Source organism: Hippocampus bargibanti, linkage group LG04 (genome assembly GCF_051943395.1).
Source record: "Hippocampus bargibanti isolate YZ-2025 linkage group LG04, ASM5194339v1, whole genome shotgun sequence".
Taxonomy (NCBI): domain Eukaryota; kingdom Metazoa; phylum Chordata; class Actinopteri; order Syngnathiformes; family Syngnathidae; genus Hippocampus; species Hippocampus bargibanti.
The window spans coordinates 32,339,999-32,356,373 of record NC_142737.1 but is presented as its reverse complement, the minus strand read 5'-3'; the positions used below and the strand labels follow the sequence as shown (position 1 = coordinate 32,356,373).

Genomic DNA, 16,375 nt, shown 5'->3' with positions numbered 1-16,375 from the left:
TCTCATATCGGCTGAGATCAACAAAATGAAGCTATTTAATGATACTCAAGACAAATGATAAAGTCCCGAGATGCTGAAATCGGACATGTTGAAGGAATGCTTTGGATCCCATTTTGATGCGGTCTATCCTGAAGCGGAGTCCTTATTAAAGCACATTTGCTCATTCGATAAAATAGCGCCGACCTCACTGTGTATCAAATAAAGTCTGTGGCTGTTCAATGGAAAAATCTTGCTGACACACACTGCAGTTGGCGCCACTTTCAACCTTTTCTTGAGTCAAGTCGAACTCCCGAAAATGCTTGGGAGGACAGTACATGGACATGGATCACATTACGCTGTTATTATTATTCGATGATTATCAATTTTACTCGTTGGGATTATAGTTATAAATATGAAAAGCAAATTAGTGACAGCTGATCATCGGACCAGAGTAACCACAGGGAAAGTGAAAGTTAGCAACCACTAACTGTGCACATACAAATCAAGCCATATAAATAAATGTATTTGATATAGTGTAATTTTTTTACACGAGTAATTCGTTTGTCATATAATTTACATGATTTTTGGGAGTTAATCAATTTAAGCAACAAAAAAAAACTGAGGAGCTATTTGGGAGCCAAAAGAGCCGGATCTTTTTAGTGAGCCAAGCCAAAAGAACCGTCTCTGAAAGGAACCGGCATTCCCACACTAGAAGCGGCATCTGCTCACCTAACTCGGGCCTCGTTGTGTCGACGTCGCTTTGCGACTCACGAGAATCCGCGAGAGCCGCCACACAGTTGCGGTAACACGTGTGAGCTTCCGCCATATTGCGTGAGGTGGAACTGCCCCGGGGTGATGCTCAGCTTGTGGGAGGCCGTTTTCTCAAAGGCAAACATGGATCAGCCACACGTGGAAGGGGCAAATAGTCTTTTATTATGGACGCACGAGGGAATATCAAAGACAAATTATGTGGCCGCTAAATATATTGGAAGTGCAGGGAGTCTTTTACAATGGATGGACCAGGAAAAAAACGTATTTTTAAGTTTAAAAAAATGAAAAACAATCAACCAAATGATGTTTTGAAACTGCGTTGCTTTTCTTTCCACGTTGATTATTTTCCCACCAGGCGGGCACATATTTGCAAGCTCATACTTTGAAGACTTTTTCAAAATTCTGCTGCCGCTGCACCCCTTTGGCGAAAGTCTTTGATGCAATTTGGACTTCGTGAAGCGCACGGAGTCACCGGGAGCACGAAAGCCACACTTGATCGCCAAGCGCCGGTCACTGCATGCGTTTTACTTGTCAGAGTGGCGCGTGCGGATGTGCGAAGCCAAACTGACTTTCCGGGCGTAGCTTTTGCCGCACACTCCACAACTGTAGGGCTTGTCTCCCGTGTGCCTTTGCATGTGCGAGACCAGCGCCGTCTTTTGTATAAAGGTCTGGCCACAAGTGGAGCATCCAAAGGGTTTTTCTCCCGTGTGCCTTCGCATGTGCTTGACCAGCTTTCCCTTTTCAGCGAAGGTCCGGCCACAAGTGGAGCATGGGAAGGGTTTTTCGCCCGAGTGCATGTGTTTTCTACGTACTTGGCAATAAAGATGATTCTGATTCTGAATGCTAAATGTAAAATGGTGGCCGTCCAAAACTGTTGTTTGTCCGTTCAAATGAAAGTGCAGCGAATCGACACCTTCCGATTCATATTCAAAATGGCAGCCGTCCAAAGGTCTTGCGAGCTCACCCGTTCAAATAAAAGCACAGCCAATCGACGTCTTCCGATTCAAATTCGGACGTTCGGCGTCACGGCCAAAATATAACCAATAGACTGTGGGCTACCGCTTCAATAAAATAAAGCGTTGGTTTGTTTGTAACGCCGCCGAATCCAAATATGGCGGACAAACCTTCGAGGCGTATCACAATCCAGGTCTTGCAAACCGCCTCCACTCCAATTGCTCTCCTCCCTCGCTCGACAAAGTTGCTCCTCGTACGAAGCCACGGTCGTTTGGAAAAGTCCGAAGACTTTGTCGGCTGCCGCAAGCAGCCGTTCCCTCCCCAACTCTTTGAACATGTCGACGACTCGAGATTCTGGTTTTGGACCGGAAGCGGCGTCTGCTCGCCGACCTTTGACCCCTCTGTCGACGTCACCTTGAAACGCGCGAATCAACGACAGCGCCTTGATCAGCCTCACCGCTCCGATAACACGTGTGAGGCTACACCAGGGGTGGGCAAACTTTTTGACTCGCGGGCCGCATTGGGTTCTAAAATTTGACAGAGGGGCCGGGCCAGGAGCATTTGGAGGGAGTGTTTGGGCCGGAAATACTCTGAACAAGTTATGTCCATAATTTATAAAATCACTTCAAATGACTTCAACTGAGCGTATTTTACAAAGATTCCACAGCATATAGCTATAGTTTACGTTTTAAGACTTGCGCTGAATATTCATGAAGTCTTGTTTTCGAGTTGATGACGATCCCCATGTGACGTCACGTTTGGACCGCCCCTGACCGAGAAAGCGACATACAATGCATTTTGGGTACTTTGTTTGGTCTGAAAACTTCATGTTGATCAGTGTTGATGGTGAAATTAGAAAGAATACACATAAATAACGCGATGGTGAATCGTTGTGTGTTGCACCAAGACAACTATTTGATATTCGCTGACATAAATTCCCAGCTGACAAATCAGCCCATTTCCAACGGAGCTTGGGCGCAATCTTCTGCATTTTCTGGGTGCTACATTGCTGTCATTGACGGATCGAATTGATATGGGAGGACTCCTTGAATCAATTGCAAACATTTATGCTTTCCTCTTTAGAACTATTTGAATCATATTCATAACTGGATGAGTAACAAGAAAACATCTTCTCCGAATCTGAAGCCATTGTTTTGATTCTCGATCAAAGGCAAGACGTATTGGCGTGACGTCACGAACAGGGGGGTGGGACCTTCTGAAACTGACCATTTCCGGATTCATTTGAAGTCATTTTTAAAAAATGGTGCCGGTGCCTTTAAATGTAGTATGTACAAACCTCATAGCACAGTAAGAACACTACAACCCAATTTATTAACTGTCTTTCAAATGTGAAAAATATCCCTGATCAGTTAATAAATTTGTCTCAAGGAACATGGCGTTTACATACTATTTCGCAGATACTTGGAGGAGGAAATGGAAATAGATTAAAATAACATGCACTGTGATTTATCAAGATTGCGTCTGTTTTTAATAAGTTTCCATCGAAGGGGCAAAGTTAAAGAAATCCACATTTATTGAAAAAATGGAATCACTTTCAAAATTCAAAACATATTATTACACAACGAAATATTCAAGCTCAATAATACCTACTTGTGTTAAATTCCGCCAAATCATAGATGGTTTGTCCTGACCGCGCGCTCAACAAACTCCTCACTGACGCCCTCGCCTACACGCACAAACAAAACACGAGTACCGTCGCCGAGCACACAAACATAGACCACCTGCAGTTGAAATTTGCATTCTCGGCACGGCAGCCAATAAGAAGCCTGCTTCTTTCTTCCGGACTTTCGCAAGCGTTATAAAGTCGTGCAATTGCATGTCATTTTCCAAAATAGATGCACAGAACCTCAGACCAGAAGATAGATTCAAAAGAAGCTAACAACATATGTGACGCTACAAAACGTAAATTTACATTAAATCGTGACTGTAAAGTGTACGTGAGACTTATGAAAGGGGCTTAGTGGCTCGTAGGAAGCAATGCAAACGTTGCATTGTGCACCGCGGTGACAATCGACTACTGCAGCAAAATTTACGGCCATGCACATTTACCGTAAATTAAGCAAGGTGGCATTTGTAGTAGGTGCATTCTTGATTGAACAAAAAAACTTTATACTTTGTTACAATGTTTTTTTAATGTGATTAGTTGTCTCTTTGTGCTTCAAGTTGTGAAAAATGGGACAGGCGACTTTTCAGTTATCTGCCCTGTTGTTCGCTAACTTTTTGTCATGAGTTTTAGACACTGTTTGTACTATAATTTGGGCAAATTCGGCGGGCCGGATTAAAAAGCCTAACGGGCCGTATGTGGCCCGCGGGCCGTAGTTTGCCCATGCCTGGGCTACACCATATTGCGTGTGATGGAACTGCCCCGGGTGATGCTCAGCTTGAGGGAGGCCGTTTTCTCAAAGGCAAACATGGATCAGCCACACGTGGAAGGGGCAAGTAGTATTTTATTCGGAACGCACGCGGGACTAGAATGAACAAGGACAGGCAGGGACATATTTTTAAGTTTGAAAATACGAAATAAATGAAATAAAAACAATAAACAAAACGCCGGGAGAAGCAGTGTTGTCAAAGTCAAGGCCCAGGGGCCAAATGTGGTCCGCCACATCATTTTCTTCGGCCCATGAAAGCAAATCAAGAATGCCAAGTTGCATGATGCTTGCTAAAGTCCCAACCAAAATGTCAAAATTTATGAAAGTTCAAACCAAAATTTCACACTGTCACATGTAAACCACAATAACAGTCTTTATTTTCGATTTCAAATTCGAAAACTAGTTTTTCATTCATTTGCTTTGGGCTCTGTATGCACACCAGACGAGACCTTCATGAGATTATTTTCTCCAGTTGATTCGGTTGTCGCGACACTTCTGACTGGACTCGCCCGAAAGAGCATCAAAAAGTCGCACCCGTTTCAGAAGTCCACAACCAACCACAGCAAAGAGATTCGATCGTACGAGTCCAGTCCCAAAAGCTGTTTCATAAATCCGCAGCTGCTGCGTCACATCCCTTTGGCGAAGGTCTTTGATGCCGGTCGGTCCGCGTGGTTTACTTGTCACCGTGGTGCGTGCAAACGTGCAAAGCCAAACTGATCTTGTGGGTGTAGCCGTGGCCGCACACTCCGCAAGTGTTGGGCTTTTCTCCTATGTGACTTTGCACGCGCAAGACCAGCGACGTCTTTTGAATGAAGGTTTGGCCACAAGTGGGGCATCAGAAGGGTTTTTCGCCGGTGTGCATGCTCGTGTGCGTGACCAGCGTTCCCTTTTGGGAGAAGGACCGGCCACAAGTGGAGCATTAGAAGGGTTTTTCACCGGTGTGCGTCCTCATATGCGAGACCATTGTCGCCTTTCGGGTGAAGGTCCGGCCGCAAGTGGAGCAAGTGAAGGGTTTTTCTCCCGTGTGCCTTCGCATGTGCGAGACCAGTGCCGTCCTATGGGCAAAGGTCCGGCCGCAACCGGCGCATCGGAAAAGTTTTTCGCCTGTGTGCGTTCTCATGTGTGAGACCATTCTTCTCTTTTGGGTGAAGGAGCGGCCACAAATGAAGCATCCGAAAGGTTTTTCGCCAGTGTGCGTCATCATGTGCGTGACCAGCGTTCCCTTTTGGGAGAAGGATCGGCCACAAGTGGAGCATCTGAAGGGTTTTTCGCCGGTGTGTGTCCTCATGTGCGAGACCATTATTCCCTTTCGGGCGAAGGTCCGGCCGCAAGTGAAGCATTGGAAGGGTTTTTCGCCGGTGTGCGTCCTCATGTGCAAGACCATTGCTCTCTTGTGGGAGAAGGACCGGCCACAAATGGAGCAAGTGAAGGGGTTTTCTCCCGTGTGCCTTCGCATGTGCGAGACCAGCCCCGTCCTATGGGCGAAGGTCTGGCCACAAATGGAGCAGCCGAAGGGTTTGTCGCCCGTGTGAGTCCTCATGTGGACATCCATGGATCCCTTCTGAGAAAAGGCCTTGCCGCAAACCGAGCAGCAAAAGGGTTTTTCTCCCGTGTGGCTTTTCATGTGTCTCATTAAGTGGGAATTGCAAGGGAATTTTTTCCCGCAATGGGAGCACTGTAAAAGCTCCTTGGGGGCGGGACACTTTTGGCGTTTGCGGGACCTCTTCTTGCCGGGGATCTTTTTCGGAGAGCCCGGGCACGTTTCGTCGTCGTTGTCGTCTGAGATTGGCGCCAGGTGGTCATCTGGCGGCGACCAATCAGACCACTCGTGCGCTTCGTCTTCACCCGCTTTGCTTTTCGGGCAGCCGCCGGTCGGGACCAACTCGCTCACATCAGCCTTTTCCTCCTTCTCTAAAGATTTGAATACACATCAAAATCTGATTATTTTTTTTGGTTAGATCCTAAAACGTGCCAAGAATTGAGCTGCGGGAAATGTTTTTTTGCGCATGTGACGTCACAGCCGCCATTTTTTTGACTACATGTCATTACCTTCACAATCGCAGAGGCTCCCCAAAGCTTCTTCGATGTGATCTTCACTCGGACCGCCGGGATGAAGCTTTGACCACTCGAGTGGTGTAAGTCGGTCGTTGACACTCTCCTCAGAGACGCCATCTCGCGGCAAACTGCTGACATCGACCTCCTCCTCTTCCTTTTTAATCTGGGGGACTTGTGGATACCTCAAAGCGGAGCTTCCCGATTTCACGTCAGGACCTTCTTCCCGGCAACCAATTGACTGATTCACATCTGCGAGGAGACAAGCAGGACGTAATTTACACATTTAGAAAATGATGGAGGAGCAAAGGGGGCAGTGTTGAGTGTGTTTGATGGTGAAGGTGGTTAAGGCTATTATTCGACAGCGATGAGAAAAATTACGAACTCTGTGAGACGAGGTTCCTCGCACACATGGAGTTGCGCGGCCTCATAGACGTTATTTTGGGCATCCCGGACATAGAGGAGGACGGTGAAGAAGCTCTCGCCGCAGATATGGCGAGAAATGGAGAGGCCTATGCAGAGTTGGTGCAATGTCTGGACTAGAAGAGCTTATCGGTGGTAATGAGGTACGCAATACGTGACGGAAGAAGAGCACTGGAAATCCTCCGTGAGCAAAGGACAAGCCACGGGTGGTGAGTTTATATCGTGAACTTTCCTCACTCTGAAAAGGCAGCTATGAAACAGTCACGGACTATGTTATTCGGACAGAGACTGTATTTCCGTCATTAAGGAGAGTAGACCAGCACATTAGCGATGGACTTCAGATAGCCATGGTGCTAAATGGCTTCCTGACTCATACAAACCGTTCGTTGTGCACGTCACCCAAACTAACGAAAATATGACTTTTGGCGAGTTCAAAACTAAGCTACGAAGTTTTGAGAGGACTGAAAAATATGGAAAAGGTGACCAGAGTGCCGATGGCGACCACGTGATGAAAACCAGCGGGACTACAAGACCGCATGGGAGAGGGAGAGCAAAGAAAATGGATCTGGCAGATGTCGAATGTTACACCTGTGGTAAAAGAGGGCATATGGCCAGGACATGTCCTCATGCTTCCCAGGCGGGACGAGAGGAAAGAAAGTGGAACACGCCACATTGAGGCCGACACGGTCGTGGCCATGACGACATGAAGAGAGCTGCTGACAAGATTGAGTCACAGCACACGTCTTTCTTCTTCAATTTAAGTGACCATGCGAGGGCTTCATGGTCGACAGTGGTGCCACAGCACATATGGTCAACGACGCCACAAAGTTCAAAACAGTCTACAACCGGGGTCGGGAACCTTTTTGACTAAGAGAGCCATGAAAGTAAAATATTTAGAAATGTTTTTCAGCGAGAGCCACACGCAGCGCGCGCGCACATACACGCATGCGCCGACACTTTAACAAAATATCAGAACGTATTATTTAAAATAACTTTGTGATAGTACTCACCGTTAACATGTATGGTTTTCCGTTCCTCGTGTTTGGTAAAAATCCAGGCAAACGATTGGAATTAAATTCAATTTGCCGGTCCAGAGGCGAAGTTACTGCTAGCTAGCCTTCACACGGCTCATAAACTTCCACACTTGCTATCTGCAATCTACTTCTCGCAGAAGTATGTTGATGCTAACGTTAACATGGGGCTTGTTAAAATGTCACTGACATTCGACTGTTTCATCGATGGTATTGTTTCGTTGCAAATTAGAATCAGAACATTTTCTCTCCTCTAATGCTCCGGTGCATTCACGCTGAAATGCTCTCGTTGGGCTCATTTAAAGGGGCGTTTACCTCTTTCAAAATGACGGCCACTATCATCCAATCAGAATGGCGCTTTCGGCCATTCTAGGTCAGTGTCATCCAATCAAAATTGCGCTTTCCGCCAACTGCAGCACCGACGGGAAATGAACGGCGAAAAAAACGACAATATGTGTTTTGTTTTATCAGCGAGCCATGTGCAATCATCAAAAGAGCCATATGGCTCGCGAGCCACAGGTTCTTGACCCCTGGTTTAGGTAATACATCCTACCATTCACATCCATTTTGAATTTGGTCCCTTCCTTGTGGAGCAGCCAGTCATCACCGTCTTTGAAGCGGACCTCTGCTCCATTTCCTGTTGCTGCCTTGATGGAAAAGATGTTCTGCGGAAATGATGGGATGTAGACCGCTTGCTTGAGCCTCGTTTTCACATGTCGTCCCTCGCTGTACAGCAAGTAGACCTCGGCTTCTCCTCCCATCTTTGCCATCCCGCTCACCTTGGTTCCGTCTGCGAGCTCAATGATGTGGTCCTCCGTTTTGAAGTTCTTGTAGACCAGGGGTCGGGAACCTATGGCTCGCGAGCCACATTTAGTTCGTTCATTAGTGCAGTCACATCCACAGAGAATCCGAGGTCTGCCAACCAGTCGTTATCTGAAAGTTCTGGGACGTCATGACCTTTCTGAATACAGAACTCCTGAATCTGGTCTCTCAGGTCCCAGACACTTTTCAGAACCTTGCCAAGGCTGAGCCACCTAACAATGCAGTGATAGCTTATGTCACCATGTTCAGCGTCATTTTCCTCCAACAAAGCAACAAACTGTCTATGATTTAAAGCTCTCGCTCTGATGAAATTAACTATGATAGTGACAGCATCAACGACATGTTTCATTTTAACACTGTCTTACACAACACTTCCTGGTGTATTATACAATGCAAAAATGTCAATTTCTGATCCGGGTTCATTTCTGTCACTTTATCCTGCATTCTCTTTAAAAGTCCAACATTTTTCCCCGTTAGATTTGGACAACCATCTGTTGTCACACCTGCAAGCTTGTCCCATTTCAGTCCTAACATGGCCATACATGCATTTACCTCTCTGAACAAGTCATTACCAGTGGTTGTCCCTTTTATTGACTGCATGGCTGCCAACTCCTCCGTGATTTGAAAGTCTGCGGTTATCCCACGTAAGAAGATGAGCAGCTGGGCGGTGTCACGTACATCGCAGCTCTCATCCAAAGCCAGAGAAAAAAAGTCAAAGTCAGCCGCTCTGTTCTTCAGCTGAAGTTCTAAGTTTCCCGCGATGTCCTCAATCCGCCTCGTTACAGTGCGTCGGGAGAGTGAAACGTTCTCAAACGCGCCCTTTTTCTCTGGGCACATCTGAGTCCAATAAACACTCCTTAATAAACTCTCCGTCGGAAAATGCCCTACTTTTTCTGGCGATTTTGTGAGAAATGACATAACTAGTCCTGACGGCTGACATCTTGAGCCTTGAGGGTAACCTGGCGAACAGAATCGCCTTCACTCACTTCCGTGTATACACGTAAGACTCTCGCGTATATACACGTAAGACGTAGAGTCTACGTCATGCATACGTAATTACCTAACGCTTTTCAAAATAACAGTTAAATCATTTTTTTGTTTAATTTATGGCGTTCATATTGGCCTCACGCGGGCCGGACAGGGATGTACAAAGGGCCGGATGTGGCCCGCGGGCCGTAATTTGCCCAGATCTGCAGTAACCGGATTATCGTAATAACCGGTTATCGTATTAACCGGAACTAATTATATCATAAAAGACTAGAAATTTGCTGGGAAATGAAAATAGTATCGTAATAAGCAGTACTATCGATATAACCGATACAGATATAACGAGACTTTACTGTATATCGGATGTTTTTATTTTTAACAACAATGTATTTCTTCTTTCGATGTTTTTTTTTTGCTGCATGAAATTGTGAACATGTCTTTGAGTGGGAGTGTTGAGTATACAGTGAGACCTTAACTTACTAACTTAATTGGTTCCCAGATAGAGTGTGTAAGGCGAAAAGTGTGTATCTCAAAAGACAATTCCCATAGGAAACCATTAAAATGGGAATAATCCGTTCCCGGGTTTCCATAAAATATAGTTTTTAACGAAATAAGCCTTAAAACTACACACAACATACCTTAGTCTATGTATAATAAATGTGCTATTGTATTGTAATGAAAGAAATACACTGCATTGTATCATAAAGTCACAAAGAGAGGCACATTACATGAGGACTGTAATTAAAGAAATAAACTGTGCTGTAAAATAACGTTTTTTTCAACTTCTTCGATTGCCCGAGACCGTCGCTTTGAGAGCACGGAAACACCTTTTGCAACAGACGCACCTTTGATGGCTTCTCTGTTCCGGGGAATGGGAGCAATGGTTGACTTAGCATAGCCGTGCTCGGCCACTAAATGACACAAACACACACCTCATTCGTGTTTTTCAATTATCTTCTTCTTCTCAGCGACTGTGATTTTATTTTGCGTCTTCTTGGGCTGAACACAAGCCTGTGGTGGGTTTTTTTCTGTCTCATCATAGTAAAATTATCAGCAAAAAGCTCCAAGTAGGCGATTGACGTGTGCATTCAATGAGAGGGGGTGTGCAAAGTAGCGCCGGCTGGAGCGCTGTTCGGTTGTGTGCTTCCGCCGAAGTTCACTCCGCCAGCCGTGGTGGGTGTGTATTATGAAAATAGTGCTTATTATAAGGTTTAATTTTCATAAATTAGAGGTTCTTAAGACGAAATGTTTGTAAGATAAGGTGTTTTTAAGTTGAGGTCTCACTGTATGTGTTGTGAGGCAAAGACATGATTGGGGTAATTTCACTGATTGATGTCACCTGCGCAAACGAGCTAATCATGTGATACCCGGAAATTGTGAAGCCTTTTTAATAGCATGCGCACAATAAAATGTTTGTCGAGTTCCCAGACCGGCGGCCCGGTAGTCAAGTGGTTAGCACACCGGCTTCACAGTGCAGAGGTCGCCGGTTCGCATCCCGGTCCGGCCTCCCTGTGTGGAGTTTGCATGTTCTCCCCGCACCCGCGTGGTTTTCTCCGGGTCCTCCGGTTTCCTCCCACACTCCAAAAACATGCGTGGCAGGCAGATTGACCACTCCAAATTGTCCCTAGGTGTGAGAGTGACTGTTGTACGTCTTTGTGTGCCCTGCGATTGGCTGGCAACCAATTCAGGGTGTCCCTCGCCTTGTGCCCGAAGACAGCTGAGATAGGCTCCAGTACCCCCCCGCGACCCTAATGAGGAATAAGCGGTACGCAAAATGAGATGAGATGAGTTCCCAGACCAATGATTGACACGGCTGTGCATCGTTATTCTCTCGTGAGTATTTGCAATCACTATGAAAAACTACCATTTTGGTTACTGTTAAAACTCTAGGACTGCTGCCAGAATGTCTAGCGCAACATGTCATTACCTTCACAATCGGCGGCGCTCCCAAAAGCTTCTTCTGTGTGATGCGCTGAGGTGAGGGTTCCACGACGATCTTCAATCGGACCGCCGGGATGAAGCTGTGACCGCTCAGGGAGTGGAAGTCGGTCGTTGACACGCGCCTCGGAGACGCCATCTCGCGGCAAACTGTTGACATCGGCCTCCTCCTCTTCCTTTTTGATCTGGGGGACTTGTGGATAGTCCAAAGCGAAGCTTCCTGATTTCATGTCAGGACCTTCTTCCTGACGACCAATCAGCGTATTCACAAGCAGGACCTAATGTACACATTTAGACAGTGATGGAGTGGGGACGTGTTCGACATTGTTCTCTCAACTGCAAAAGAAAAAAAAAATCGTCGATATGTTCAGAACGAAGACCACAACATGAGGTCGTGACGCCAAAGCGGCGTTCCAATTGGCTGAAAGCTAAATCTAAAACGGCGATCGTCCCAACAGTGTTTTTTTGTCCGTTCAAATGAAAGTGCACCGAATCGACAACGTCCGATTCAGATTCAAAATGGCGGGCGTCCAAAGGTCTTCCTAGCTCATCCGTTCAAATGAAAGCACAGCGAATCGACGTCTTCCGATTCAAATTCGGACGTCCGGCGTCTCGTGCGACCCGGCCAAAATATAACCACAAGACTGTGGGCTTCCGTTTCAACAAAATAAAGCGTTGTTTTTTTTGTAACGCCGCGAATGCCGAATCCAAATATGGCGGACAAACCTTCGAAAGCGTATCACACAGTTGTCGTCGATGTCGCTCGCTCTCCTCCCTCGCTCGACAAAGTTGCTCCTCGTACAAAGCCACGGTCATTTGGAACAGTCCGAAGATTTCGTCGGCGGCCGCAAGCAGCCGTCCCCTCACCAAGTCTTTCAAAATGTCGACAACTCGAGATTCTTTCTGGTTTGGGGCTGGAAGCGACGTCTTTTCGCCGAACTTTGACCTCGCTCTGTCGACGTCACCTTGAAAGCGCGAATAAACGAGAGCGACTTGATCCGCCTCAGCGCTCTAATAACACGTGTGAGGCTCCGCCATATTCCGTGTGGTGGAACTGACCCGTAGTGATGCTCAGCTTGAGGGAGGCCGTTTTCTCAAAGGCAAACATGGATCAGCCACACGTGGAAGGGGCAAATTGTCTTTTATTATGGACGCACGAGGGAATAGAATGAACAAAAGGATTCAGGTAGGGACATATTTTTAAGTTTGAACAAATAAATGAAATAAAAACAATCACAAAACAGCGTTTTGAAACGGCTTTGCTCTTCTCTCCGCATATATTTTTTTTCCACCAGGAAATTTCCGTTCTGTTTCTTTTTAAATGTCAAAAGAAATAAAAATCAGAAAACCATTAATCGTCCCATAATGGGGAAATGTGCATATAACATTGAAATTAAATATCAGCCACCAAGCCGGGAGAACACAGGTGTGAAATTCGAGGCCTGGGGGCCAAATCTCGTGTGATGGAACTGCCCCGGGTGATGCTCAGCTTGAGGGAGGCCGTTTTCTCAAAGGCAAACATGGATCAGCCACACGTGGAAGGGGCAAGTAGTATTTTATTAGGGACGCACGCGGGACTAGAATGAACAAGGACAGGCAGGGACATATTTTTAAGTTTGAAAATACGAATACAGTAAAGTCTCGTTATATTGATATTCAAGGGAGTCCGAAAAAATATCGATATAACCGGGACTATCGATATATCCGACCCTGTTTGCATGTAATTTTCTCCGTGCGTGCATAGAAATAGTATCGATATAACCGGGACTATCGATATATCCGATATCGATATAACGAGACTTTACTGTAAATGAAATAAAAACAATAAACAAAACGCCGGGAGAAGCAGTGTTGTCAAAGTCAAGGCCCAGGGGCCAAATGTGGTCCGCCACATCATTTTCTTCGGCCCATGAAAGCAAATGAATAATGCCAAGTTCCATTGTGCTTGCTAAAGTCCCAACCAAAATGTCAAAATTTACGAAAGTTCAAACTAAAATTTCACACTGTCACATGTAAACCACAATAAAAGTCTTTATTTTGGACTTCAAATTTGAAAACTAGTTTGTCATTCATTTGCTGTGCAAGTATCGACACAGTATCGACAAAATTGCTCCTCGTAGTACTTTGTATGCACACCAGATGAGACTTCTGACTGGACTCGCCTGAAAGAGCATCAAACAGCCGCACCCGGTTCAGAAGTCCACAACCGACCACAGCAAAAAGATCCGATCTTACGAGTCCGGTCCAATAGGCTCTCAAAGACGGTTTGAAAATTCTGCTGCCGCTGTGTCACATCCCTTTGGTGAAGGTCTTTGATGATGGTCGGTCCGTGTGGTTTACTTGTCGGCATGGTGCGTGCAGACGTGAGAAGTCAAACTGACCTGGGCGTAGCTTTTGCCGCACACTCGGCAAGCGTTGAGCTTTTCTCAGGTGCGAGACCATCCTTCTCTTTTGGGTGAAGGTCCGGCCGCAAGTGGATCAAGTGAAGTGTTTTTCGCCGGTGTGCGTCCTCATGTGGGTGACCAGCGTTTTCTTTCGGGTGAAGGTCCGGCCACAAGTGGAGCATCCGAAGGGTTTTTTTGTCGGTGTGTGCAAGACCAATACTGTCTTCTGGGAGAAGGGCCGGTCACAAATGGAGCAAGTGAAGGGTTTTTCTCCCGTGTGCCTTCGCATGTGCGAGTCCTGCCCCTGCCTTTGGACGAAGGTCTGGCCACAAATGGAGCAGCTGAAGGGTTTGTTGCCCGTGTGCGTCCTCATGTGCGTGACCACTGCTCCCTTTCGGGTGAAGGTCTGTCTGCAAGTGGAGCATCGGAAGGGTTTTTCGCCGGTGTGCCTCCTCATTTGCAAGACCATTGCTCCCTTGTGGGAGAACGACCGGCCACAAATGGAGCAAGTGAAGGGTTTTTCGCCGGTGTGCCTCCTCATTTGCAAGACCATTGCTCCCTTGTGGGAGAACGTCCGGCCACAAATGGAGCAAGTGAAGGGTTTTTCTCCCGTGTGCATTCGCATGTGCAACATCATTTTTCCCTTCCTGGTGAAGGTCCGGCCGCAAGTTGAGCATCTGAAGAGTTTTTCGCCCGTGTGCGTGACCACTGCTCCCTTTCGGGTGAAGGTCTGTCCGCAAGTGGAGCATCAGAAGGGTTTTTCGCCGGTGTGCGTCCTCATGTGCAAGACCATTGTTACCTTAAGGGAGAAGGTTTGGCCGCAAGTGGAGCATCGGAAGGGTTTTTCATCGGTGTGCTTCCTCATGTGCCTGACCATTGTTCCCTTTCGGACAAAGGTCCGTCCGCAAGCAGAGCATCGGAAGGGTTTTTCGCCGGTGTGCGTCCTCATGTGCGAGACCATAGCTCCCTTTTGGGAGAAGGGCCAGCCACAAATGGAGCAAGTGAAGGGTTTTTCTCCCGTGTGGCTTCGCATGTGTGTCATCAAGTGGAAATTGAGAGTGATTTTTTTTACCGCAACGGGAGCAGCAGAAACGCTCCCTGGGGGAGGGACACTTTTGGTGTTTGTGGGACCTTTTCGTGCCGGGGACCTTTTTCGGAGAGCCCGGGCACGTTTCTTCGTCTGTGTCGTCGTCGTCCGAGATTGGTGCCCGGTGGTCGTCTGGCGGCGACCAATCACAGCATTCGGGCGCTTCGTCTTCACCCGCTTTGCTTTTCGGGCGACCGCCGGTCAGGACCAACACGCTCATATCGGCCTTTTCCTCCTTCTCTAAAGATTTGAATACACATCAAAATCAGATTTTTTTTTGGTTTGATCTTAAAACGTGCCAAGAATTGAGCTGCGGGAAATGTTTTTTTTGCGCCTGCAACGTCACAGTCGCCATTTCTTTTGACTACCTGTCATTACCTTCACAATCGGCGGTGCTCCCCAAAGCTTCTTCTGTGTGATACCCCGAGGGCGCCGTTCCACGACGATCTTCACTCGGACCGCCGGGATAAAGCTGTGACCGCTTGGGTGGTGGAAGTCAGTCGTCGTCACTCTCCTCGGAGACGCCATTTTGCGGCAAATTGCTGACATCAGCCTCCTCCTCCTTTTTAATCTGGGGGGCTTGGGGATACTCCAAAGTAGAGCTTCCCGATTTCACGTCAGGACCTTCATCCCGACGACCGATCAGCTGATTCACGTCTATGGAGACACAAATAGGAAGTTCAACATTTCACACTAGCGACCTTCATGTCCTCTTTGACAAGATCCATAAACCTTGTTACGGATGGTGATGTCGTTCAGGCCCCGGTAGTCAACGCATGGGCGCAGGGATCCGTCCTTCTTATCGATAAAGAAAAACCCTGCGCCCAGCGGGGAACGCGACAGGCGAATGAGTCCCGCCGCTAGAGAGGAGTCTATGTAAGTGCTCCCGTTCCGGTTGTGAAATGTGGTAAAGTCTGGAGTCCGGTAATGGAGCCCCTGGCTGCAAGTCAATAGCACAGTCATACGGGCGGTGGGGCGGCAGGGATTGGGCGTTGTCTTTGCTGAACACCTCCCGCAGGTCGTGGTAGCACTGTGGCACGCCCTTGAGGCAGATAGCCTCGGGCGGGCCACCGCGGGAGGGGTTTCGCCCTGCCGTTGCCGACCGCAGGCAGTTGGCGTAGCAATAGGGGCTCCAGCCCTGAATGGTGGGGCCCTCCCAAGAAATGGACGGGTCATGGGCCTTGAGCCAGGGGAGACCCAAAACCAATGGCGCGTTCCGGGAGGGCATAACAAAAAATTTGGGGAAGGAGATCGATGAGTTGGCAGCCCAATAAGTCGGCAAATTGGGGGTCGATGATGCACCCGTCGGCCCCCGAGTCAACTAGTGCCCGCACTGTTTGGGAGCTGGAGGGGCCAAATAGTTCACTTTCCAGCTCCAACCGCGTGACAGGTGTTGTGGACTTAGCCCCCAACGGACGCCGTTTCGGTGGGGACTTGCATGGGCCGTAGGTCCTAGGCTGGGGGCCTCGGGTGCGACGAGCCCTCGGGTTGGCACGGTCGTCTCCCCCCCCTATCACCATAGGTTCGGGGAATCCCTCCTGGGGCTGCGCGCGG

At 47.6% G+C, this 16,375-nt stretch overlaps 1 protein-coding gene and 1 pseudogene across 2 annotated transcripts; both read right to left on the bottom strand.

Annotated features, from left to right (window-relative positions):
- Positions 1-4,156: 4,156 nt before the first annotated feature.
- LOC148899760 (uncharacterized) lies at positions 4,157-12,276 on the bottom strand. Its single transcript, XM_088995251.1, has 4 exons — positions 12,077-12,276; positions 11,340-11,628; positions 6,147-6,401; positions 4,157-6,008 (listed from the first exon to the last, which is right to left on the bottom strand). The coding sequence occupies exons 1-4, from the start codon at positions 12,164-12,166 to the stop codon at positions 5,017-5,019; spliced, it is 1,626 nt and encodes a 541-aa protein (XP_088851377.1). The 5' UTR covers positions 12,167-12,276; the 3' UTR covers positions 4,157-5,016.
- Positions 12,277-12,723: 447 nt separating this feature from the next.
- Positions 12,724-15,303, bottom strand: LOC148899759 (uncharacterized; annotated as a pseudogene). The gene is made up of 2 exons (XR_016114815.1): positions 15,200-15,303; positions 12,724-15,061 (listed from the first exon to the last, which is right to left on the bottom strand). The product of XR_016114815.1 is annotated as an uncharacterized LOC148899759 (transcript).
- Positions 15,304-16,375: the final 1,072 nt, after the last annotated feature.

Excerpts from the sequence above, each read along its gene's own strand:
- LOC148899760 (XM_088995251.1), bottom strand. The coding sequence starts at position 12,166 with ATGACCGTGGCTTTGTACGAGGAGCAACTTTGTCGAGCGAGGGAGGAG. Across the intron at positions 6,402-11,339 it reads GAGCGCCGCCGATTGTGAAG|ATGTGAATCAGTCAATTGGT; the intron begins GTAATGACATGT and ends GTCTCCTCGCAG. Across the intron at positions 6,009-6,146 it reads GAGCCTCTGCGATTGTGAAG|AGAAGGAGGAAAAGGCTGAT; the intron begins GTAATGACATGT and ends TCAAATCTTTAG.